Source organism: Juglans microcarpa x Juglans regia, chromosome 2S, assembly GCF_004785595.1.
Source record: "Juglans microcarpa x Juglans regia isolate MS1-56 chromosome 2S, Jm3101_v1.0, whole genome shotgun sequence".
NCBI classification, from domain to species: Eukaryota; Viridiplantae; Streptophyta; class Magnoliopsida; order Fagales; family Juglandaceae; genus Juglans; species Juglans microcarpa x Juglans regia.
The window spans coordinates 31,994,502-32,022,079 of record NC_054597.1 but is presented as its reverse complement, the minus strand read 5'-3'; the positions used below and the strand labels follow the sequence as shown (position 1 = coordinate 32,022,079).

The following is a 27,578-nucleotide window of genomic DNA, read 5'->3' as shown; positions in this document are numbered from 1 at the left end:
GGTCTTGTTCTTCGCACTGATGGCTTTGGACATGGACCATGACCAAGAATGGTAATTATCACCATTTAAAGGGTCGGTAACAAGCATAACACCAGGATTTTCTCCATGGTGTAAGAAATAAGGATTTGAGGAATTATCGAGAGAAGGAGAAAATGTAGGAGGAGAAGAATCTGAATCAGATGAATCAAAATCCATGACAAATCTTGTAGAGCAGCGGTTTATGCTCTGATACCATGACAAAACTGGAGTTCTGCCATGGATTTGTGATCAAGCTGATGAATAGGCAAAGCTAGGGTTCGAGAATAGAGAGAGAGATTTGGACAAAATGCATTCGTATTATATGTATTTTATGTTAATCATTTACAATTAAAAAGAAGCATTTATATGTACTAAAATACAAGGGCAGAAAAGTAATTGTACATATAAAGGAAAACTAACGTATTTCTAATACCTTTCCTGAAAGGTCACAAGTTGTATGGGTATGTTGATAGTTCTCACCCAATTCGTGAATCTCACCTCGACGGCAAACCCAACCCTGCCTATGATCAATGGCTACTTCAAGACCAACTGATCATCTTAGCCATTAATTCCTCCCTCTCTGAATCTGTCCTAACCCAAATTCTTGACTGTACTACCTCAAAGCAAGTATGGTTGACACTCCAAAATTTGTTCTCAGCACAATCCTCTGCATATATCATGCACACTCAATTCCAATTAGCTACACTTAAGAAAGGATCTGAATCAATTTCTGAATATTACAATAAAGCAAAAAATCTCTCCTCTCAACTTGGTGTTTCAGGTCATTTCCTTTCTGATTCAGAATTCACTATCTTCCTTTTAGCAGGGCTGGGGGCAGATTATGAGTCATTGGTCTCCTCCTTAACCACCTGTCCAGATCCACTCACCCCTCACCAACTCTATAGCTACCTACTAACGACCCCCTCCTCATTTGGACGAGGTTGTCATAATAATTTCTATGGTGGTTGTAGAGGCCGTGGTTTTAATCAAGGAAACAACTCTTCTTGTGGCGCAGGTCCCTCCTCAAAATTTTGTTTACAGAAATGCTAGGGACAACCACCCCTGCGTCCCCACTGCGAAACCGGCTGATATCAATAGATAATATTTAAGAAAGAAAAAAAAAGAGACATTATGCGGAAAATGAGAAATCAAAACAAAAAACAAATAGTTGGGCAACTCACGTAGAAGAAAAACAAAGAGCTGGGCGAATTGAGAGCTCGAATACACGAAGACAAAGCACTTTCGACTGGAAGACAAGAAAGGAATAAAGAGCTGGGCAACTCACGCAGAAGAAAAATAAGAACCTAGCAAGAAACACACTCATGCGGAAGGAAAGGAAAATAAAAGAGACAGAAGCCAAAATGCATGCTGGAGGGAACCGAAAAAAAGAAGAGAGAGAGAGAGAGCATTCACTGCAGAAGATACAAAACGAAGACAAAGTTTGGATGCACGCCGAAGGGACTTTCAGTTGGATGCAAGACTTGAAAGGTTGACATGCAACACGAAAAAGGAATAAAAACTCATGCAAGTCAGTTGCGGAAGATACAAAATCAAAACAAAGCTTAGAGAAAAAATAAAAGAAAGGAAGAATGGAATTACAGTGCTGGACTTGCGGCGCTAAAGGAAAGGAAAGGAATGAAACCGGAAAACAAGGAAAAGAAAAGTTGGCTTCCCTTAGAGACATTTTTACTTGCACGCGGACGAAGCCTCATGCTTTCGGTTCTGTAAAAAGGGCCAGCAGAGTTAAGAGTTCGATATGAGTTTGAGAATTTTATTCGGAATTTTTAGCAATTTGGTTTTAGAGAGTTTTTAGCAATTTTATTCCAGCACTCACTTCGCCCAATTCTTTATTTTTCTTCTACGCGAGTTGCCCAGCTCTTTTTTTTTTTTTATTCTTTTTTATTTTCCCTCTTTCCGCGTAGAGGATGTTTCCGCATATAAGATGTCAATCAGTTCCGCGACAGGAACGCTGGGACGGTTGTCCTTAACATTTTGGATATATTAATACTCATATATATATATATATATCTATTATCTAAGTGTCTATCTAACTACTACAATATTTTTGCTTGATCTCCCCTTGAATTTTCTTGTTTCAGTTAACTTTTACCCTGCGTTGCACGCGTTCTATAGTCTACTGTTCTCTCTCATTGGCTTAGGGTTTCTCTCATCTCTCTCGCACTTACAATGGCAAACGAAGTGCAGTACTCATCCGACAGTGACACTGTCACGAACAAGCGTAAGTATGAGGAACCGACAGCGCCGTCTACTAGCACTCGCAGGCCCACTGGATTCTCCACTCCGATTGCTCCTCAGTCCCCCGACTCTGGACACGCGCCGCCTCCCCCATACATAGAAATGAATACGCCAATGAAAATCTGGAAACTAGCAGCACATGAAAGTTCAATTGCCCCCGTGCCACACTAGAAAAACAAATTTGACATCCAATCAAGAAATCCAAAAATATCCATGATAAAGAAAACCCCCACCCAAACAGAGCGCCTCAATTCACACGGGATGGCGAAATAAATCTGAAACTACACTTCACATTCAGATCCCATCGACAGAAAACAAAGGGGATGAAAAAAAAAACCCACAAGAAAGAACAAATTTGGCATGCAACCGAGAAACCCAAAAATAAAAAAAAAAAAAAAAATTACATTTGGACAAAAGAAAAAAAATCCTACAAAAAAAAAAAAAACCAGGATCATTTAAAGGAAAAAAAAAAACACAAACACAGGAAACAAACTTGGAAAAAAATTTCATAAATTTACCTTTTTCTTCAAAGGCAACGACAGAGACGGGAAACTGCGTCTCCTCCGCCCAAGATCTCCATGAAAGAACCTAACATCACCACAAAAACATAAAGAGGACCTTACTGGCCGCCATGGAAATGTATTGAACCCTTATGCAGAGCGTTTTCACCTTCTGTCTCTCTTTGACGCTGCGGAGGTGGGGTTGGGTTTACGTCTTCGAAATGGGTCTTTCGATCTGCTTATGTAAGATGTTCCGAGTTCGGACGATTTTGATGAATAACAGCACATGTACAAATCTTTATCATCCAAATTAATTAATTAATTAATATTGCTTTTTATATAACCCACCATTCAATTCTTTAATAAAAGTTAAATGTTTTAGAATATTAAATAGCATAAAATAGGTAGCGGAACTAAGGCTCCATTTCTCCTTTGACTAGGGGTGCAACCGGTCCGGTTCGGTCTGGTTTTGAACAAAATCTAGGACCGAACCGGTATGTACCGGTTTTTCATTTTTTAAAATCGATTACGCCTCGGTTACCCTCCTAAACCAATACATCCGGTTTTATCGGTTTCCGGTCCGGTCTGGTTTTCTGGTTTTTTTAAAATGTAAAAAACATATAATAAAATATTACTTGTTATGATAAAATGTTATTAATAATTTAATATATAGATTATATTTAAAGCATATGATCAATTAAATTTTCATCTTTAAGATTAAACTTTTTTTTATAAATTATAATAACATTATCTTATATATAATTATATTAATAACATATGATCAAACAAATTACAAATGTTCATATTTAAGATTAACATTTTATGTTATAATTTATAAATTATAATATGAAATTATTTCATATATGATATATAATTATATATTAAAATTTTAATTTTAATATATAATTATATATTATATATAAAACTTATAAATATTTTGTATAATATATAAAATTAATTTATATATTTATATATATTTTCCAACCGGTCCGGAAACTATGGAATAAACCGGATCGGTTCCGGCCGGTTTTCATAATATAAGAACCGGTTCCGGACCGGACCGGTTCAAAATTGGACCAACCGGTCCGGTTCGATTTTTTTGTTTAAATTTACACCCCTACTTTTGACACACATGGGGGAATAAAAAAGTACAGTACTTTTTTTTTGCGCCTCTCTCAAAACACCTGCATGCGGGACCAACAGATAAAGGCTTGGATCCCTATATTTAATATATTATTGATCAACATAACCCATTGGAAAACTCTACTATGTCGTTCAAATCATACCGCTCGATATTTTTTTTTTATCGAATGATGAAGAAAGTGATTTTAAATGTATTGATATATTTTTTTATTTTTTAAAAATATTTAAATACATGAATAGAAAAATGAAAAAAAAAAAACTAATTTTACAACTAATAGCACCGCTCTAACCCATTACCACCTTGGCCAAAAAATTAAGGCACCCCAAAGGGAAATGTTCCATTATCTTTTTGATAATATTTTTTTCCTTACATAATGGAGAAAGTAATTATTGTGATCACATGAGTACTGAGTGATTTCTTCTTTCAAAGTTAATGTGTTGCACGAATAATGCATAAAAGTGATTTTTAATACTTGACACTTATTGTAGATATTGCTAGAAATATGATATGATTTTTTAAAGTTGACCTCATTTTTCAAATTTTTATCGAAATATATTTTGTAAATTTATATTAAATTTGTTTAACATATATATTATTAGGGTAGTTATATATATTATTTTATTTTCAAATCTTTAGTTCATATATTATTAGTATGTATATTACTAGATTGAATGGATATATAATCCAGTATTGATTTTTTCGGTGATTTTTTTCTTTCATCTTCTTGTAAAGGTTTTTTTTTTCGTTGTGTCAGTTGCAATGAATATATATGTTGTTTTTTGTTTTTTCCTTTCATTTTTTCATGAATTCTTTCCTTTAGTTCTGTAATTTTCGTATTTGTAAATAAATGTACTTTTTTTCGGATTAGCATGTATATTAATTTGTTTCCATCTCTCTCTATATATAACAATAATATATATATATATATATATAAAAGATTAACATGTATTTTTATACATTGGGCGGGAGAGGATAATGCTGATTTTAGGCAACTTTATGTTTATGGTAATTTTAAAAAATAGGTGAATCAGATCAAATAATTTTATTAAAAAATAATATATCTTCTTCTGAAAATTTGTAAATTATAGAGATGGGTTGTTAATAAGATAAAAACGTAAAACACTTTCAGGACATGCGTGCTCTATGCTTAAACTTAAAAATAAAGTTAAAAATAAATTTTTATAAAAATAATTCCGCTCAATTACTCTATCAAGAATCAAAATGCTCCAATTTCACAAAATCTTAAAAATAGAGTGTCAATCATTTGAAGATTTATCTAGCAGCTTCCTAATCATATAAGCACTTTTTTTTTTTATTATCTCAATTCAAAATTATTTTGATCATTCTCAAATTTAGTTATAATTAGTTAGATATTTTGTTATGTTAATGTTAAATTTTATTATTCCGTTTGTAACATTTCTTAGTTCTTTACTATTTAACATTAGTAGATCATCCTGCTTCTTTGCAACATATTTCAACTCGATACTTCGGTTCAATAACTTCTAGGACTGTAACCGGTCCGGTTCAGTCTGGTTTTGAACAAAATTTAGGACCGAACCAGTATGTACCGGTTTTATATTTTTCAAAACCGATTACGCCCCGGTTACCCTCCTAAACCGGTATCTCCAGTTTTATCGGTTTTCTGTCTGGTCTAGTCCGGTTTTTTGGTTTTTTTAAAATGTAAAAATATATAATAAAGTGTTACCTCTTATGATAAAATGTTATTAATAAATTAATATATATTTTTTATGTTTAAAGCATATGATCAATTAAATTTTCATCTTTAAAATTAAATTTTTATTTTATAAATTATCATAACATTATCGTATATATAATTATATTATTAAAATATAATCAAACAAATTATAAATATTCATATTTAATATTAACATTTCATGTTATAATTTATAAATTATAATATGAAATTATTTCATAGATGATATATAATTATATATATTATATATAAAAATTTAATATATATATAATATTTTGTATAATATATAAAATTAATTTATATATATATTTTTTCAACCGGTCCGGTCCCGGATACTACAGAATCGAAATCATACCGATTCCGACCGGTTTTTAAAATATAGGAACCGGTTCCAGATTAGACCGGTTCAAAAACCGGATCAATAGGTCCAGTCCAAATTTTCAGTTTATCGGTTTAAATTTACACTCCTAAATTAACTTCATTTAAGTGGCAGATTAGTTACTATTAGAAGAAAAGAATAAAAACGATATTTTGATAAAGCTTACAAAAATTTAAGACTCTTAACTTTAATTTTTAGACGCTCATTCTCTAAATTTGAAACTCTTAGAATGAGATTGGGATAATTTTTCATACGCTCGTTCAACTCTCGATTCAATTCAAATCAACTCATTCGATCTAAACCAAATCTTAATCTCATTTATCAGACATTCATTCTCTTCGTAAAGCCTTATGTCATCCTTATCCATAGAGCTGACAAAGAATACTTATGTAGATATATATGTACTTTATTTTTATTTTAATAAAATATAATAGTGCTTTGTACTGGGCATACGTGCCTCAGGAACGTAACGTCTTACTAGTGTATAATATAAATATATATATATATATATATATATGTACTAGCAGTAGGTAACGTCTAAGGGATGTTTGCCTAATTTAGTTAATTAAAAATATTATCATATTTAAATTATATTAAAACTTTAATTATTTATATAGTTTTACTTTTTTTTAAATTATTTACCAAAATTTTATCATTTATCTTATGATGAAAGATTAATATTTTATAAATTAAATTTGATAATTTATTTATGATATGATATTTATATGTTAATTATTTATTTTAAATTAATTTAAATCAGTATTTAAATTTTTATCATTGGATCAAATTTGGAGACTTATATGAAGGGTTGGACTTAAATCCCAAAAACTTTCATTTTCTCCTCACTTTCTCTTTCTCCCTCTCTCTCCTTCCGCACAACTGCATCCTCTCTCTCTCTCACGCGATCTCCTCTCTCAAGTAGTCGTGTGCCACCGTGCAGTGTCACCGACCACGTCACCGGCTTCCCCTCACGCCGGCTACCAAACCCCATCGTCGAAGTCCCTTGGCAGCTCCTCCTTTTCCTGCGCGTCTTCCCTCTCTCTCTCACCCGATCTCCTCCCTCAAGCAACCCAACGCCGTCGTGCGCTACACTGCGGCGTAGCCGACTACCTCACTGACTTCCCCTCACGCACAGCGAACAAACCCCAACGTCGAAGCCCCTTGGCAGGTCCTCCATCAGCTTGCCCTCAGCCGCACGCAAGCAACCCGAAATGGGTTTGGACGCACGGGTTTCTCCCCGTAACGCTGCCGTTAGCTACCCATTCGTCACCGCACCACCAGCAGCAGCCTCGTTCTTCGCCAACGACCCCTCATCTTCCTCCTTTCTTCCAGCCGAAGCCCCAGCTCCTGCCTTTTCTCTTCACGGGATCTGTTGATTTGTGATTTGTGTGATGATTTTGTGATTTGTATAAAAATTTGTTTTGTAATTTTGTGATTTGTGTGGTGATTTTGCGATGAATTTGCTGTGAGAATGCAGAGAGGGACGTAAGGGGAATTGGGATTTTGCTGCGAGGTAGAGAGGGACGTGAGGGGAGGAAAAAAACGTAAAATAAGTTATTGTTTATTACTGTTTATCTCACTATTCATAAGCGATAGATACTTTTAAGTATAAAGAGATATATACACATATATGTATGTAATTAATTAGGTGCTTAGGAAAAAAAATTAATATGGTGTCGGTGACCGACAAATATATATACGGCTCTTGTCGTGCTTTTGCAAGGAAGTGAAGGATGAGACTTGCCCATCAAAAAAAAGGATGAGACGTGAAAATGACAAGCCTAACCCATAGATCATGAGCAGAACAACGTAACTAGGCACGCAGACAAATATTAACTTTCGGTTAAATAATGTTGTAATTTCATTTTCAGTAAATCCCACCTCGTATGTACGTAAATACAAAGAAACAAAAGTAGAAATAAGCATCTAAAAAATTATAAAGAGATGATGGGAAGCATTTCATGATCTCAATATATAAAAATGAATATATATTTAGATGAATAAATTTAATTATAAGTGATTCTACATATTAATACGTATATTCGTTCAATATGATTGGTCAGAAAATAGATTTTATTAAAAATAATACTAATTTAAATTTAGAATATGAAAGCAACAACATTAATATACAGATTAGTATGCAAACTTATTTATACATAATAAAATTCTATTTATATACATAGAGGATTAAGATCTCTTCAAGTGAGAGATAATAAAAAGATATTCAACGTTTTATTTAATTAATAAGTTTGAGAAGTACTGTACTTGTACATTCTTCATTCAAAATTTTGTTATCTTCATTAATATAAAGGAAAAAGCTTGCATCCAGATGGATTTAAAATCCAATTTTACACCAACAATAGATGGACGACATGCAGGCACTTCAAGAAAACTCAATTTGAACCTGCGTACACCGAATGCACGCTCTCCTTCCATCCGAATGTCTCTCACTCCTTCATTATTGCACTCGATGATTTGTTCAGAAAGGGAAAAAACTCTCCGCCGGAACGCCCACCACGACTCACGACGGAAGCCCACCTGACGCAACGCCCACCGCGACTCACGACGGAAGCCCCACTCGACACGACGCCCACCACCTACACTCGTCTTCAACCGACAGAAGGTAAACTCTGAGAATTTCTGTTTCTGTTTATTCCTTCTCCTCTATGTGAATTTCAATTTCTATCTCAACTGGGTTTCTAGTATTCCTCCCCAGAGAGGTAAACTCTACATCCCCAATACAGTTATTTGATCGAATTTCGGCTGCTCTGCATTAGAAATGAGATTAGGGTTTTTTTCTTATTCACCTCTCTAATTAGGACTAAACTAATTGTATATACATCATATTTTTGCTTAATCTTCATCATTACATTACTGCATTTTGAATATGAGAAGATTTTTAATATTTTTGCTTAATCTTCAGCAATTACATCAGGGATCTGGTATTCCACTTGTTAGTGTTTGTGATTCCACATGTGTTGTTTGTTGCCATTGGAAAAGTAAACACAATGAAAGGGATAATTTTATCAAACTAGATAAGTAAATTGCTACGTTATGATAAGATGGCAGAACCTGTAATCGTGGTGGATATAACTCTCCCATATATAATGAAATGGATAATTTACAAAATCATTTAATGGGGTTCAACTACAAGATACAATTTGACATGAAAGCAACTGTGCAAGCGAGCCCGGTTTGGATTCACAATCTATCTCAACTTATCTCACTACTATTTACTACGATTCATCAACTTTAACTCACAAGTCTCACTACTATTCACAACCTATCTTACTATTATTCACAACTCATCTCAATTCATCTTTGAATCTAAACGAGGCAAGGCCTCTTCAAATGCTTTGTTTGTTCCCAACCAACTCATAAAGCTGTAAAAGCTACGAATCTAATCATTTGAGTGTGTTCTACTCACTCATACAAGAGCATTAAGCTTTTTGGTCGAGTTTATTACACTAACCTTGCTATTCATAGATTCAAGGTCTACCTCAAATCCAGTGGACCTAAAGGCTTGAAGTATGAAGCTATGAGGAGCGGTTCACACTTCCTGGAGTCACTTTAGAGATGGGCTTGGTTTTTAGGAACAAGCATATGACTGTACAGTCTTCAATCTTGGAACTCGGATATTTACATCTCCAGGTTGTAACAACATGATTTACCAACAATTTGGCTGTCATTCATGGTTTTTTTGTAGAAGAAACTATTTTTATAACTCCATTGTTTGTTAACACATCCCATACTTAGAAAAAAGGCAGTTCATCCAATGGCTTTAGTCCTTGAAAGTTTGAAGTTTTGCAAATGTGATAATCCCTGAATTTAACATTATTTGGGTGAGAACCACAGATTTAAGCCTTTTAATTTGTCTTTCACTAACGCACACTAAACCAAGTTCATTGTTTGTGATTTGCATTAGAACATGATTAGTCAAAAGTGCAAATCAGGAACTATTTGAGGTAGACTTTTAGAGGAATTGTTTGAGGTAGACTTTTAGGTAGCCACATCAGGAACTCTATGGGCATCAAGAACTTTTTGAGGTAAATCCCATATGATCAGTTTTTTGTTTATTTCTTTACCTAACATGATTAATCAAAAGTGTTTATATATTTTTATTCTCTTTTTCTGCAACAATATGAAGAGTAGTAGCTTACAGTTTATGGGGGCAGGAGATGATATGATATAAAGACAAAGACCGATATGTTATTGCGACATTCTCTCCAAAATGCGGATGTCGGGCAACCCAAAATGTTTTGGTCGGTGGTTTTTCAATTCTCGAAATTATAAGGATAAAAAACAGTGTGGCTTTTTTGAATTGGTTGATCTTGTAATGGAACAATTGGATTGTTGTAAATGAACGTTGGAATTAACATAACGATGAAATGAAATAATAGCAGCTGAACGTGCAATAATTGAACACATTAAATCCCAATCGATGAAAAAGAAGTACAAATATGTCTTGATTGCATCTTGGATTCTATTTGTTGCATTATTTCTTACTCTAAAGTTTTATGAGCTTGCATGCTCTGTAAATCGTTTAATGCTACATTAAGATGTACTTGGCTTATTGGGACAAATTGTATTTATTTTTTGGATCAGCTTTTGTAAAAGACTATATTTTATGGGATTAGTGAATGTGGGTTTTTGAAATTAATAGACTATTTTCCTGATTCTTTTGGCATTTTATGGAAGTATTGGTGAGAACTTAGGGAACAGGATGTATGAAATGATTAATAATACGATATTATGTAACAGATGAATAGAAGCATATGTTCATGTTGGAATCACCAGGATGTATGAAAAGATTAAGAGAACATAGGAATGTGTCATTTTTTCATTCAAATTCTGCATTACAAGATGGCAAACAACCAACATATGGCTACAAAAACTTTCATCGCTACATACAGCCAACATACAACAAACATATGCCTATAAAAAATTCTATGGCTACATACAACCAACTTTGTACTACAAAAATTTCACAATGGCTACAAAAGATTCATCATTAATTCTCTTCTAAAAAGTGAAAATTTCACGATATTCCGTACTCTTCATCTCATGACGCAGTTGAGAATTGCATATTCCTACAAATGGATGAAAATAAGTGACCAAATCAAACATTTAAATATAAAATAAATAAGATAAAATTAGTAGTCATACATATCAAATGTTGTTGACATAGTAGCCGGGTCTGGAGATAATGTAGTTGAACTTGATTCGCCCATACCACAATAATAAAAAAAAGATTTCATCAAGTAAAAATGTTCACACAAGAAGCAAACGACATAATTAGAAACATAATTAAATCATTGCAAGTACTTATGTGATGGACATTTTGTTCTAACATGCATTCTTCTTTACAAATGCTGCATCGTCGCTTATTTGTTGGCACATTTTCTTTTGGATTCTTTTGGATTCTTTTGTCATAATGTTTTGGGCCTTCCTTTAAAAACGATGATTGAGGGATCTTGTAATGAAAAGTCTGACACTGTTTGGCTCTGGACTGCATGTCTCTCTGTGTTATTTATTGTGTCATCATCATCATTACTCATCAAGATAAGCTCTTGATGAATAGTCTCTACTCCCCGTGAAACATGCTCATATTTCTTAATAGAAAGTGATCTCATCTCAGCAACTATATAAAACTTTCTTATCAAACGATGTTTCTTATCAAATGTAGTTGTGATTGTCTCCAATGGCCCCTTATCGGCACATATCCCATGTGTCATGCGACTCTTTGCATTAATCGTCTATCTCTCTAACACATATGATTACAGTACAAAATTCAAAATATTTTTTCTTGTCAAAACTTGTAGGATGTGCCGGCATAGAAAGCCAATAAATTCAAATGTAAGACATGTGCAGTACACACATTTTTATCGTTCCATGTGTTACTTCATATACCGGCTTTTCTTTTCCGGGAATGGTCAGCAAATAAATTTTCCTTCCATCTTCCTCATATATTTTGTGTGCCTTGAACCACTAGATACAAAATAACTCTTCTTGAAATATCAAAAAAGATTTTCTTGTATAGAGCTTGGCCACTTCCTCTTCAATACTGTAAAAAGTTTTCATAATTGGCCTTAATGTTTTTGTCTTCACATCTTCGGGTACCCACTTTTCTCTCTTGACATAAATAATTTGCAACTAACTATTTTCTTCCAACTTGTACTTCACTAACATTTCAGTTCACTCCAACTCAAACTCCTCAATAGTTACTGTGTCATGAATAAAATGGTTAAAATTATATTTATATTGTGGAAATCTGTTATAAACACGAGCTAGATGTTCAGGGATTTTTTGTAGGATATGTCATAAGCATAATTTTTTAGTTGTATTGGGCAATACCTTCACGACGGTCTTAGCCATTAACTTATTATCATCACTCAATATTGTAGAGGGAGTACGACCAAGCATCGCTTCCAGCCAAGTTTTCAATAACCATGTGTAAGACTCGGCTGTCTCATTTATCAATAACGCACATCCAAAATATTGATATGCAGCTCTTGATCTAACATCTATCTAAAAGCAATTTCCCATCGACCCATCTGTATCAACTTGGATCGAATATACAAACCTTGGATTATTACGTTCGCTTTACAAAAAGTACTCATATAACTTTTGTGCATCTCCTTTTTCAAGAACTTGCTTCCTTCGATTGCCCAAATAATTTTGAATATCCTTAGAAATGCAACTAATATTATAATCACCATAGTGCTCCTTACTCAACACGGACATAATTTTCCGTGTGGATATCCCAACTCATTTAGCGTGTCTATTAAATTTTTTTGTGCCGGTATCACCTGTCTATACCCACAAGGTAAACTTGTACTCCTAGGTGTCAACAACTCATGATTATATTGGAGCACAAACTTGGACTATTATGGACGTATTTCACCGCCACCACCTTATAATCGCTTGCAACCAAAGAGTAGTGAGCATGAGGGTTCAAGGGAACGCCTCTGATGCCTAAGTCAGTGATTTGAAAATAATAATAATAATAACAATAATTCGATCCCTTTACTTACCTCGGTTTTTTTCTTTATATAGAGCTCCATGAGTTATTTTTGTTCTCTTATCGGATAATAATTATCGTTTATTTGAATTTAAATTTAGAGATGAGAATTCACCTTTTAACATATTTGAATAATAACTTCTTTTATCTTTTGCCACCGACTGGATATCCAGTAGGTATTGGCCATGGGATGGGTTCTCTTGGTGCTGGGTTGGGCCTCTCGATAATGTTATAGGTTTTGGTCACAAGTAAGGGTCCAGGTCCACCTTAGGGGCTAACCGGTCGGGATGCCCTCTCCATGGACATAACCCATTTGTCTCAATTCATCTTTATAGTCATTATCGCCTTTCAACTGCATCTTGTTTCCAGAGCCTCGGGCCTTGCTATCTCTTTAAGTTAAAGATTATACCGATGTAATCCTTCTCTCATATATACATACTCTACAACAATTAATGATTTGTATATACCTGACAACTGAGTATGATTTGTTCAAATGCTAAAACCAGTTCGCCTGGAGAAGGCTTTACAACAACTAAGTGCATCCTCTACATCGTCAAACTCTAGCCCCACATATGGCTCCACATATGAAGATGACATTGTATGGCCTTCATTGGGCATGTTCATATCGACTTCAACCTCACCATCATGTTCAATCATCTCAACTTCATAGGCGCTAGAATTAGAATTGTCTAAAATCTTAGCATGATCTCTTGGTGTACTCATCATTCATGCAAGCTGATAATAAAAAAAAAAAAAGAACTTTCACCAACTATAACATATATCCAAACATTACCAAACTAATCACAAGAAGCCACATTTCAAAAATGGTCCCATGTAAAGCTACTGGGGATGCAGAGTTTAAAGATAAGTTTATTTATGATTGAAACACATTTTTAGTGATAAGTTTTGGCCCTCGAAGAATATTATAAGGAATATACGAAAAAAATAAATTAGGTGATTCTTCGGTACACCTTGACTATACTTAGGTCTATCCTTTTACTAATAAAATTTCTATACTACTTAATTTTTTGTTAAAAAAAAATATTATGTCTGCAGATGTCCTGCACTCAATGCAAATCACTACTGATCGAAGCTTAATTAGAATGAATTATAAGTCAATGCACTTAATGCAAGATGGAGCGTACTCAATGCAAGAATGATATGATAAATAAGTTAAGACTCTAGCTCGTTAGAACAAATTATCTTTCTTTCCCCAACATTAACATTTTGGAAAAAAAAAAAAAAATTTTACCACAATTTGGAAATGAATAGTCTTAAATTTACCTATACTGGTAACTGGGAGTCTAAAATCCCAACAGAATGTAAAAACAAGTTGAAACCGACGTTCACAATACCAAATAAAAGGAATAAAAGTAAAAGCTGAAATCGAAATTTACAATGTTGAAACCGATATTCACAATACCAGATAAAAGGAATAAAAGTAAAAGTGAAAAATCGAAATTTACAGTGTTGAAACCGACATTCACTCACCACTCGAGTGCGTTCCGGCATGAGTGGAGCTCAGTATAAGTTGAAACACAAACCGAATGTCATTGTGGGCGTTCCGATGTAAGTGAAGCTCGAGTGCGAAACTCGAGTGGTGCAAAGATGGGTTTTTTTTTTCCTTTATGAACAAATCATTGAGTGCAATAATGGGGGAGGGAGAGACATTCGGAGGGAGGGAGGGAGAGCATGCATTCATTGTACGCGGGTTCAAATTGAGTTTTCTTGGAGTGCCTACATGTTGTCCATTTATTGGCTAAGTGTGAAATTGGGTTTTAAACCCTGAAAGCTTTTCCTTAATATAATATGTCTCAAGTGATTATTTATTTAAGTGGGAGATGTATATTATAATATAGAACATTAATAAATATAATTGAAAATAAAAAAAATAAAAATGAATAATGTTATGGACGTGATTCACCGTCGCCACCTCACGATTACCTGCAACTAAAGAGCAAGACGGCTTGGGGGTTCGAGAGAATGACTCTGATGCCTAAGCCAGTGACTGAAAATAAATTAATAATACCATTGAGTTCGATCCCTTTTACGTATTTGGGTTCTTCCCTTATATCGAGCTTTTGAATCGTTCTTATTGGTTATATGATAATGGTCATATCCATTATTCAAATTCAAATTTGTATATAAGGGTTCATCTCTTAGTAAATTTGAAAGATAGCCGTTCTTATCCCATGCCACTGTTGGATAGTTATGCAGTCGGTTTTGGCTGTAGGCTGGATTCTCTTGATATTGAGCTGGGCTTTTCGATAATAAGGTAGGCTATGGGCTTAAGTAAGGGCCTAGGCCCATGTGGGACTAACCAGTTGGAATGTCCTCTCCAAATAATATAATTCTTCTGCTAATCTAAAGGCTTATTTGGATAGAGAAACGATTTTATCTCATTTCATTATTATATATTTTTTTAAATTTTCAAATAAAATATAATAAATAATTCAACTTTTTCAAATTTCATAATAATAAAAATATTAAAAAATAATATTATAACAAAATTTGATTCAACTCATCTAAAACTATCTCATCTCATTCCATCTCATCTCACTATCCAAATGATTCCTTGTATACAAAGACTATTCCAACAAAGAAGAAAATAAAATAGACGAATAATGTTATACACCACTCTCATCCTATTTTAATCACGTTAAGTGGTATGTAGCATATTTATCACAATTAGATAATAAAAAAAGATAATAAATGATCATTTAATAGCGATAAATGTGTCATATCATACTTAGTGAGATGAAAATGAGATGATAATATGGTGTATATAATTTTCCAAAATAGAAAGGTAGGTAAAGAGACCCTAGCTTGTAAAAAAAAATGCGCGCATGCATTGAGATCACACAAGAAAATTCAATATAATTCCAAGAGACGCAATAGATATTTATTTAGGAAAAAGCTAGGGAGGGGCTCCCGCTCCATTTTTTTTAAGTTTTTTTTTTTAACTTAATCATTATAAAAGTGTTGTTTTATAATATTATGAATTTTTTTAAATATTTAAAAGTCTTCAAAAATAATATAAAATAATAATAATAATAATAATAATAATAATTAATTAAAATGGACTAGGGAGCCTTACACCCACCCATTTATTTATGCTGAGGAAATGAAACATGAGTACTACATTGACTATTCCTCACTACTCAGATATTTATATATCAAACAGTAGTAGATCCCATATATGGCTTATAGCCGGACACATATCTCCTTTAATATCCATTAATTGCCATCCACGAACTCAAGTACGTGCGTATAAAAAATCTTCTCGAAAAAAATGCTAATTAATTGGTCTCTCTCTCTCTCTCTCTCTCTCTCTCTCTATATATATATATATATGTATATATCCAATAAAAGGATTCATGGTGTTCGCAAATAGTACTTCTCGTGAAAACGATTTAATTGGCGTTTGTCGTCTATAAGGTTCCTCTATGCAGGAGGCGGGCGGCCAGTAGTTATGTTATGTTAGAGGGTAGTTGAATTCCTTGGGCCTTGGCAATTAATTTTGTTCCTTTCACTTAAACACTCGATCAAGATTAATCTTGATATTAATTTGGTTAAATATTTAACCTTCAATATCATAACACTCACATACCATATATAGTAATCGACGATATATAGCATGTATAGCTTGAGTACCCATGCATGTCGATTTGCATGGCAACGACAAAAACAAAAAATAACTCTTTCGATATTAAGATAATCGAGTTATTTTAAAAAATTCATAATTGTTGAAAAATAAATCCGTGAATCGTTACCATTGATCCTTTAACATTGTATTAATTGCAGATAATCTAATTATTAGGAGATGCTTAAGGCGGAATGTGATGCGACGAGGATTTTGTGAATATATATTAGTAAGATGATTAATAAATAGTATTTTTTTGGTTTTAAGAAAATAAAAAAAGAAAAAGTTGAATAAAAAATATAATAAAATTAAAATATTATTAGAATATATGTTTTAAAAGAAAATGTTATTATAACTTCCAAATATGCACACTCATATATATATATTTAATTTTTTTTAATAGTTAAGAAAGTGATTATTAGTGAATTTATATTTATATTTTATTTTTTCTTAATAGTTAAGGATGTTTAAAAAATACTTAAGGAAAAAGGGAAAAAAAAAACTCATCTGCACTAGTATTTATATTTGTAGTGTATATTTAGTGTGCACTCTAGTATTGCCTATTTTTTAACATTATTTTTATTTTGAGATTTGTAAAAGTTAAATTATTTTTTATTTAAAAGTTTAAAAATATCGTAATGATTAGTTTGAAAAAATTATAAAAATTAGTTTAAAAATATTTATATTAGAGTAATGTATAAAAAAAAATTATAAAATAAAATAAGATTAAATGAGAAGATAATTATTTCCAAACATCCGGCCCGTTAGACGGAGAATCGGCCTCCAAAATATATCGAAACCTCGTTATTGAAAGTACTCTAAAAAAAATCGTACTAGAACCTTCGTCCTCATGTTTTGTCTTTGACTACGGCTGTAAGGAGACTGTCAAAACCACGTACAAGATCAGCTGATACGCGTTTCGATTCGCAGATAAATTTTGATGATTTATAAATAGTAGTGAAATTTATAAGTTAAAATTTATAAATAGTAAGGAGATAATCTCAACTCATATTTAAATTTAAACGAGAACAGTTGAAATTATTTATTATAATATTCAATATAATTATGAAAATTATCTCTTTTATATAATAAGAAATACAGTCGAAGGAAAAGATCAAAAAGAAAGAGAGACGTCAAACAGATATAAAGGACATTATGGAATAAGAATTAAATTCATATAATAAGAAAGAAATATACCACCAAGGATGTATCAAATTTAAGCACGTACAAGCTCCCAGTAGTACTTTGTTATGATCGAGATGCAAAATAAGAGTAGTAATATGTGACACGATCCGTTAACTTAATACGAACACGACACGATAAAAGCGGGTTAGGATTTAGCCTTAACGGGTTCGGATCAAAACGAATTGACCCGTTAAGATACAATAACTTAACAGGTTGATAACGAGTCAACCTGTTATAACCTATTATGATCGGTTAAGAAAATTAAAGTTACAATTATACCCTTAGACTTAAAAAATAAAATTTTTGAGATTTTAATTTCGATATTTTTATTGTTTGAATTGTAGCTAGTTTTATATTTTTTTATAGATATTGTGATTTTAACATTTATATAAAATTATGTTAAACTTAATTAGATCAATGGGTTAATTTTGGGTCTGTTCAATCCATTTACATAAACGGGTCAAAACGGATTGACATGACACGACCCGTTATGTTAATGGGTCGTATTAGAGTTTGATATCTTGACACGATGAGCTTAACGGATCGGGTTAGGGTTGACTTATATAGTATAATATATATGTCTTGACACGACACTAACACAACCCGTTAACACAATTTAACACCACTAATTCAAAGTACTGTGTGATCACCAATATTGTCTTAGGCCCAAGCAGTCTGTACGTTTGTAGGAGCTAGAGCTAGCACATGATATATAACATAACATATACGTAATGCCAGTCAGGACAGACCAGATCAAATATGGTACAATTCTATACAAGTAAATGTTTTTTCTGATAAGAATGGTTCAAATGCATGCAGAATTGCTCCCGATGTGGCACACTGATTGGGCAATGCTAGAGCCACAGCTTGACGCTCGCTGGTTTTCGTATGTGTTTTTTTATGTGCTTTTTTAAAATATTTTTTATATAGATCTTTTTAACATTTTAAATATTTAAAAAAAATAAAATAAATTTCTAACATTATTAAAAAATACTTATTTAATCATAAAGTAAAAGAAATTATTAAAAAAATAATTCATTAATCACGAAATACAATAAAAAATAAAAAAAATCCCAACAAGAAGACTAATATGTTTTTATATATTTTTTATTTTATTTCGTGATTAATGAATTATTTTTTAATGATGTTGTAAACTTTTTATATTTTTTTAAAATATTTAAAATTGTTAAAAAAATCTATATAAAAAAATAAAAAAAATACACAAAAAAAAATACATATCAGAGCGCACTAGCATTATTCCTAAAGAGAATAACTAGGGAGACATTGGAATCTGTGCCAGACACACGTGCTTGCCTTCATGCATACAACCACGAGTCCACGACGATCAGATTTTGAGGATTTGATAGTGGCGAGGTTTTTGGTCCGGCTCGTGTGGCAAGATAGGCTTAGAGTGTGTTTGGATGTTGAAGTAAGTTGAGTTGAGATGATAAAATATTGTTAGAATATTATTTTTTAATATTGTTATTATTTTAGAATTTGAAAAAGTTGAATTGTTTATTATATTTTGTGTTGAAATTTAAAAAAATTATAGTGATGAGTTGAGATGAATTGAGAGTAGTTGAAGATCCAAACAAAGTCAGAAGTGGATGTGTGAGGCTGTTGACCCAACTCGCAGCTATAAGCGGAGCACGCGCGAGAGACACGACACGTGCGGATCTTTTTAGAATAGAAAATGCTAGATCTTCTGCTGGGCTCTGCTGGGGTCTAATAGGTGTATTTTTAAGTTTTTTTTTTATATAAATTTTTTTAAAAATTTTAAATATTTTAAAAAAATAAAAAATATTATAATATTATTAAAAAATATTTTCTTAATAAAATAATTTAAAATTATAAAAAAAAAATTTTATAATTTTTTATTTTACTTCTTGAATAAGGAAGTATTTTTGAATAATTTTTTTTTTTTTACTTTCTGAATAAGGAAATGTTTTTTTAATGATGTTCTTAATTTATTTTATTTTTTTAAATATTTAAAAAAATCTATATAAAAAATAATTAAAAAAAATCACGTGTAAAACAATATTACACCCCATCGGATGCTCCCACCCCGCGGGGAGGGGGGTAGCATTATCCTTTTAGAATACTGCTGCTTCTATCCGAAAGATCGGTAGTCTAAGAGTCTTCTCGTACAACGTGTATCTCTCGGAAGCATGACGAGAAAAGTGGCAACAAAAATGACGAGAAAAGTAGAAATAGCTTTATGGACATAATAGGTTGATAGGGAAAGAGGAGAAGGGAGAGGAAACCAAAGTCTCACCTGCTCTCCGGGGAAAAACGAGCATTAGGGTGTTTGGGCCATGGGGGTCTTTGCTTCGGGATAGAGAGAGAGAAGAAAGCTATCTAGCCGGTGCTTTGAGTGACATTGAGATCATGGCAATGTGAGCTCGAGCAAAAGGGTTTCATATGGAAATTTCTTGATGCGACAATTTGGACCAATGCATCGGACAGAGGGTCTTACAAATTTGAAGATCAGAAATAAGCATAATTGACAAGTTTTATAATATTTAATACTATTATGTGACCTCATTTCATTATACAGACGAAATGAGAAAAAATTTAAAAGTTGAACAAAATATTATAATGATATAATTTTTTAATATTATTTTTATTTTAAAAATTGAAAAAATTAAATTTTTTATTATAATTTATATAAAAATTTAAAAAAATTATAATGATTATATGAGATAAGATATCTACCAAACCAAACGAGGCATAAGAATTTGGGGGACTCTATTAGAGGAATTTCAATCCAAATTTTACACTGTGGATATATAAAAACATTTTAGAATATGGAAATCTATAAGTAAACCATTGCTTTCAAATTTACATTGTTAGGATGCGTAATGCTAGATTCAAATTTAGACCGTGTAAATCTCGTGTATTTTCATTGAATAAAGTGAGATTTATCATTAAAAAATAGATTTTTTTTTTATATGAATCTCAATTTTGTCATTTTTTAAAAGGGAGTATACAAAGTTTATACACCCTAAAATTAAGGGTATAATCAGTTTGGTTCGATTTAAAATTTTTTATTTTTTAAGTTTCGGTTCGAATTTACAAGTGTGATTGATTTTGAGCTTTCTATGTTGGGTTGATTGGATTTTTTTGATCCCAAATGAATAACGTTTTAGCCCAAATACTGGAGAGCCCAAAGCATTATTTTCGACTCAAACACTATGCCTATAGCCAATTAATCAAATAAATGCTAAAAAAATTAGCCAAAATACACTAATTAGTTTAATTAAAACATGCATTTAAATACAATATTATAAATGAAAGTATGTAACTTAATATGTAAGGATAAATAATAACATGTTAATAACTTAATATTAATATTCATGTTTAAGAGTAAGTTTATATCAAATGAACATAAATAATAAGTTTAAAATTTCATGTTATATTAATTTATAATATGTATAATATATATAGCATATAATATATATATAATATAAAAATTATAACATATATTTCAGTTCGGTTTGATCCAATTCAATCTTCAAATCATGAAAATGGGGATCGAACCAGTTTTTAATTGGTTGTTTCGGTTCCCTAAATCGAAACCGATCGAATTAGTATTGAACTGGTCTGACTCGTTTGGTTCGATCAGTTTTTTCTTATCGCCTTATGATCTAGAATTATACAAATCATTTCATTTTTCTCCAAAGTATATGTACGCGAGAATCTATAGAATTAAAAGGAAAAGAGTTTCTATTTTCTTTGAAGGTAGGTAAGGACCACGATAACCATTAAAAAAAAAAAAAGAAATTAAGAAATTATATAGATATATAAAAGAAAGAAGAGCCATATCTAAATTCGCACCTAACAATAATAAGACCACCCAACTACTATACCTTTCTTCACACCATTCACCAATGCTTGGAAAGCAAACTGAAACAAGCTAGCCAGGGCATGCAAGACGATCCTTTCTTTTTGGCCTTTTGATTTTCTCCTTCAAAATAATATATATATATATATATATATATAACAGTTAGCTAGCCCACTAACCTAATCTCATTCAATTTTAGGTCAACTTCTTTGAACAAAAATATTGATTACACGAAAGAATGATCAGATAAAAAAATAAAGTAGTACTCATGAATTAATGGTGTACTATAATGATGGATCTTGACGAAAACTTTACATCTATCCAATGTTTCAATCATATGCATCATGTAGGCTTTTTCTGCATGATTAATCATATACGAAGCTGGTGTGTGTCAGAAGTAATTTATACATTCTGCGTAATGTATCATCATCGATTCAAATAATATTAATTTCTACTATAAAAACATATATATGATCATTTATCACCGTAAGTTCGATTGTTCTGAATGAATCTAGCTACTTCCTAGCTTGTTCTTGTATATATATGGCCCAGATGATCTTTATTTTATACAAGAAATGATCTCCCAACTCCTTGAGACTCAGGCAGCGAAAAATAATGTTATTTTTTTTTTTTTTTATATAATTAGTGTTAGTTAAAATGAAAGAAATGTATTTTCAAGACAATAAAGCGAATTCCCACTCGCCTTGCCTCTCGTCACAATATTTTTGCCGTTTCTGAAACCTCAATTCCCTCAACAACCACGCAATTGACTCTGAATTAGCTGCCACGCACACTACGTAAGGTGATATCTCAACCTCTGCGGATGAAGTTGGGACGTCACTGTGTTTTCACTGCCTCGTACATCTTCAGATCTCTCATAACTCCAGCTTAATCCTCTCATCTTTTCCACCATTTCCGAACGGAAAGTCGCTAGCTAGCTGGCTACGACATCTTCTGTTTTTCCCTGGAATGCCATTTCCTCTGAAAAATCCTTATATTATAACACCACTTTCTCTCCCTCTCTTTTCCACTCTCGATCGCTTTCTGCAAAACGGATTGGTTTACACCCACCCATGGCTTCTTTATATTCTTTATCTTCGTTCATATCTGTAACACTAACCCTAGTTGTCTTATTTGTTCATCCTGCGTTTTCCGTCTCAAGTAGAAGAGCTCTTGAGCATCAGACAGTGCAAACTGGATTCCGAATCACACTTGATCATGTTGATTCTGCAAAAAACCTCACAAAGTTTCAACGTGTCCAGCGGGGAATCAAGCGCGGGCAACACAGGTTGCAAAAGCTCAGTGCAATGGCCTTGGCAGCCACATCAGATAATTCAGAAGTTGAAGCCCCGGTACATGCAGGCTCAGGGGAGTTTCTGATGAACATGGCAATCGGCTCACCGCCGGAGGCATTCTCAGCCATCATCGACACGGGCAGTGATTTGATATGGACTCAATGCAAGCCTTGTAAACAGTGTTACGACCAGCCCACGCCAATTTTCGATCCGAAAAAATCATCTTCTTTCTCTAAGATATCATGCAAGAGCAAGCTATGCGAGGCACTGTCCTCTTCAACATGCCAAGCCGATGCTTGCCAGTATTTCTACCAGTACGGTGATTATTCCACGACAGAAGGTGTTATGGCAACAGAAACCTTCACGTTCGGGGACTCCGATGATAACAAAGTTTCGATTCCTAAAATTGGGTTCGGTTGTGGGAGTGACAACGAGGGAGATGGGTTCAGCCAAGGTGCAGGCCTGGTGGGGCTCGGACGAGGACCCTTGTCATTGGTTTCCCAGCTTAAGCAACCCAAGTTCTCATACTGCCTGACTTCCATTGATAACTCCAAAACCAGTACACTTTTGTTGGGATCTCAAGCAAGTGTGAATAGCACACAATCATCAGAAGCAATCAAAACCACCCCTTTAATTAGAAACCCATCTCAGCCATCTTTTTATTATCTCTCGCTTGAAGGCATCTCTGTCGGGGAAACTCGAGTGCCCATCGATACAAAAATCGAAGAAGATGGCAGTGGCGGCCTAATCATAGATTGTGGGACAACCATTTCCTACCTTTCTGGCAATGTATTTTCCAAAATTAAAAAAGCATTCATTTCTCAAACAAAACTTGACGTGGACGATTCGGGTGCAACCGGGCTTGATCTTTGCTTCGCCTTACCATCGGATACAAGCGAAGTAGAAATTCCCAAGTTGGTTTTCCATTTCAAAGGTGCTGATTTGGATTTGCCTGCAGAAAACTATATCGTTGCTGACTCAAGTAGTGGAGTACTTTGCCTGGCCATGGGAAGCTCGGGGACCTCGGGCATGTCGATCTTTGGGAATATTCAGCAGCAGAACTTTCTGGTGACCCATGATCTTGAGAAGGAAACCTTATCGTTTGTTCCTACTCAGTGTGATCAGCTTTGACCATCTGCATTGATCTATATCTGTGTTTGTTTGTGTGGTCTCATACATCGAAATTATGTTGTAATAACGTCTATACTTTCTTTGTAGCTTGAGCTTATGAATGTAACTTCCATTAAATTGATTAATAGCGTCCTGAGTTCTGGCAAAAAGTAATGTAACTTCCTTAAATTTAGTATATTAATTAACAAAATTAACGACCAGGCCGGGAAAAAATATAACGATCTAGGAATGTGCGTGCATATTGTCTTTTCATTAACGTGATCAAGAAGCGTACGAGAGATAATGAGCACGAGAATCTTGCGCCAAAACTGTAGTTTAATTTTGTTTTTATGTTCCTTTCCCTTTTTCAAGCATCATGAATTTCTGATCGATCAGCAATGCTCTCTTAAAAACAAGACCTAATTTATAACGAACTTGAGGCTTCCCAATATTCTATATATATATATATATATATATATATATATATATATATATATATGCTAGCACAAAGTTGTTTTTTTAATTTTTATCTTCTTTTATTTTTTACATTTTTTAATATTTTTAAATATTTTTAAAAAATAAAAAATATACAAATAAACTAAAAACCACAAAAATAAATAAATAAATATATGAGCGGTCAAAAACTCAAGCAATGTATTAACATTTTTCATAGAAACTTAAAGATGACTTTTCGACTTCGATATTGTAATTCTATACGAAACAAATTCAAAGTAGTTACTTCCACCGGTACTAATATTAAGTCAATGGATATACATATATAGCGCTACTATAACCAGATGCGCACATCATGCAGTTTGTATGTTAATGATTATATATATACACACAGTGTGTATATATAAATTAACTGTACGTACATTGGAGATCAAGAGACCTATATATATAAGTAAATACTAATTAAGAGTGGTAGGCAACTAGTTGAACTAGGTGCATGCGGCCCTTAGTACTTGTACTTATATATAATTTTTATTTTTCCTCCACCAAAAGAGAGTATTACTAATCAAATCTTCTACATCATTTTCTTTTATATATAAATACAAAATATATCAAGAGACCTAAAGCATTCATCTATTTGCTAAGACTATAAGAAAACTGCTTATTTGTCATGATCAGTTCTTTTTAATGAAAATAATTATTTTCTGTCAAAATTAGTCTATTTTCATCACAAATAATCATTATTATCGTTGCAATAATCCTTCACAAAGATAAAGTTTGAGAAGAAAAACAAGCCAAATAATTAATGCCGGTTGATTTCTTCTAATGTGACTTATAATTTGAACTTGCTGAAGGTTAGTCCGTGCACCTTGAGACTAGTCGAGACTTTGATCTGGACATGCCAATTAAGAAAAAGTTTTATAGACTGAGCGCTACTTCTTGAGGACTAATTAATTAAGTGGGCATTTCTGAAGGTCCATGGTCCTGTTTTGAAGAATCGGTTCTGGTGATCTTCTGTATCAGTAAAGCAGAACAACATCGGAGGTGCTGCTTTCAGCCAAGTCTATAAATGTGATGAGTGGACCCGATCGAGCACTTCCAGAAGAAGATCGAGAATGGAGGATTTGACGGTACTGCTGATGATGCTTAATTAGATCGTTTTGGGATAACAGCTTGCCAAACTAAGAGGCGGGAGGCCATTTTATTTGCTGCATTGATCTACATCATGGTAGCTAGCTAAAGTTCTTCTGGAAGTTATCATGGCAGCTGAGAGCTGATCGAGGTAATTTGGTTTGTAATTAGTGTTTGAATGTCATTTTCATTTCGGTATATAATCATTGATATTTGGGTAAAGAGGAGCTAGCAATGAGTAGTGGTTAGGTGAGAGGCAATTGGAGAAATGTGGTGGAGGATATAAATATAATTGATTGGTCCTGGTGGGGGAAGAAACATTGTCGTTGCAGGGTTGTGGGAATTTGTTTGGCTGCATGTATGCACTACACACACAAACACGCATATATGATCTATATTTATGGGGAGTTTCATGTATTGATGTTTTGTATTGGGCAGTGATGTCTGGTGGTTCTTGGAATTTGACATTATTGCTGTTGTGTTATTGAGAAGCCTCACATAGCTTAAAAATAAACTCATCTTAATCTTTATAAGAAGTTACCTCAATCCTTCTATTATAATTTTTATAAGGAAAAATGAATGTGTCTATATGTGGGTGGAGGGATATATATAATATGAGGTTCCTTGTGCAAGGAGGTGAAAGAAGGGGGTGGGGAGCTAAGTGGTGCTAATATTGTGTTTGATTTCTAGGTGGGACGGGGGCGCCATGGCCGGGTTGGATCTGTTTGCAGCAGCCGTGGTGGCCGCTTGGGTTTGGGTTTGGGGTAGAAATCAGGGTGAATGAAAGAGAGCCAGCCAGAGGGGAAGGAATGGAGTGGAGGCCGAGGGTGAAAGGTTGCAATGGAGACGACCTCATCATGTAACCGTAGTACGTACTAGCTAGTAGCTAAGAGAAGTATTCTTGAATGAGATGAAGCGTAGAGTCAAGAGCTCTCTTTGAATTGAAAAACCATTTCAACCCATCTAAGTCATTTTCATACTATTTATAAATTTTAATTAAAAAATTTTATTACTATTCATAAACTCGTCTTAACTCATCTCAACTCAAAAATAAAATCTAAATTCATAATTTTTGTTATGATATTATATATAACATGTGATATTACTGTTTATTCCAAAAAAATAAATTGATTAAAAAATAGATCACTTAATTATATCCTTGACGGAACTCCGAAGGTACGTTAAAATGACAATAAATTAGAGTGGAAGTAAAGGTTCACCTACCAAAAACCTTGAAAAAGTTTCAAGTGAAAGTATTATATATATTAATGTTGCAATCCAAGTATTGTCAATTTTCTTTTGATTAATTACACTCAAATTATCATGGATTTCAGATTTAGACTTTTATTGCTGCAATTCATAACACTGGAATATGCTGCATGTTACGTGATCTTGAGGATAAAACTAAGATTAAAATCGTGAATTAATATATATGAAGTTATATATAATTTGGAGAATAAATTTATAATTTTAATAGTTTCGAGATTTAAATGAAAAAGGTGATAATTCGAGGCAAATAAATATGTTTTCTTCAAAGGTTATATATTATTTTGAAAGCACGTGCATTTTTTGCATACACTAATTTTTTTCCTCCCCCAAACCAGTTGAGTCCTAATTAAAAATAATAATTTTGCAAAGGATGAGATATAGGATAAAATGGGAATATTTTTATTTATTATTATTATTATTTTTTTTTTTGTAATCTGGGGAAGTTTTTAGAATGTTATGTTTTCATTTTCTTGTTTCAAGAATATAGAAGAAGTTCTGTAATAAAATTCCCGTTATTAAAGTATTAGGTTGGTTAATGCAGTAATTAAATAGAACCTTTCTAGGAGGAGTATTTCTACTTGGAGAAAAATGTCTAATCAACTCTTTTAAATTAGTA

General features: G+C 32.9%; 1 protein-coding gene across 1 annotated transcript; it reads left to right on the top strand.

Annotated features, from left to right (window-relative positions):
• The first annotated feature begins 22,423 nt into the window (after positions 1 to 22,423).
• LOC121253236 (aspartic proteinase nepenthesin-1-like) lies at positions 22,424 to 24,255 on the top strand. Its single transcript, XM_041153223.1, has one exon. It carries the CDS (start codon positions 22,778 to 22,780, stop codon positions 24,128 to 24,130), a length of 1,353 nt encoding a protein of 450 aa, XP_041009157.1. The 5' UTR covers positions 22,424 to 22,777; the 3' UTR covers positions 24,131 to 24,255.
• Positions 24,256 to 27,578: the final 3,323 nt, after the last annotated feature.

What these genes read in the sequence shown, in the direction of transcription:
- LOC121253236 (XM_041153223.1), top strand. Translation starts at nt 22,778, where the DNA reads ATGGCTTCTTTATATTCTTTATCTTCGTTCATATCTGTAACACTAACC.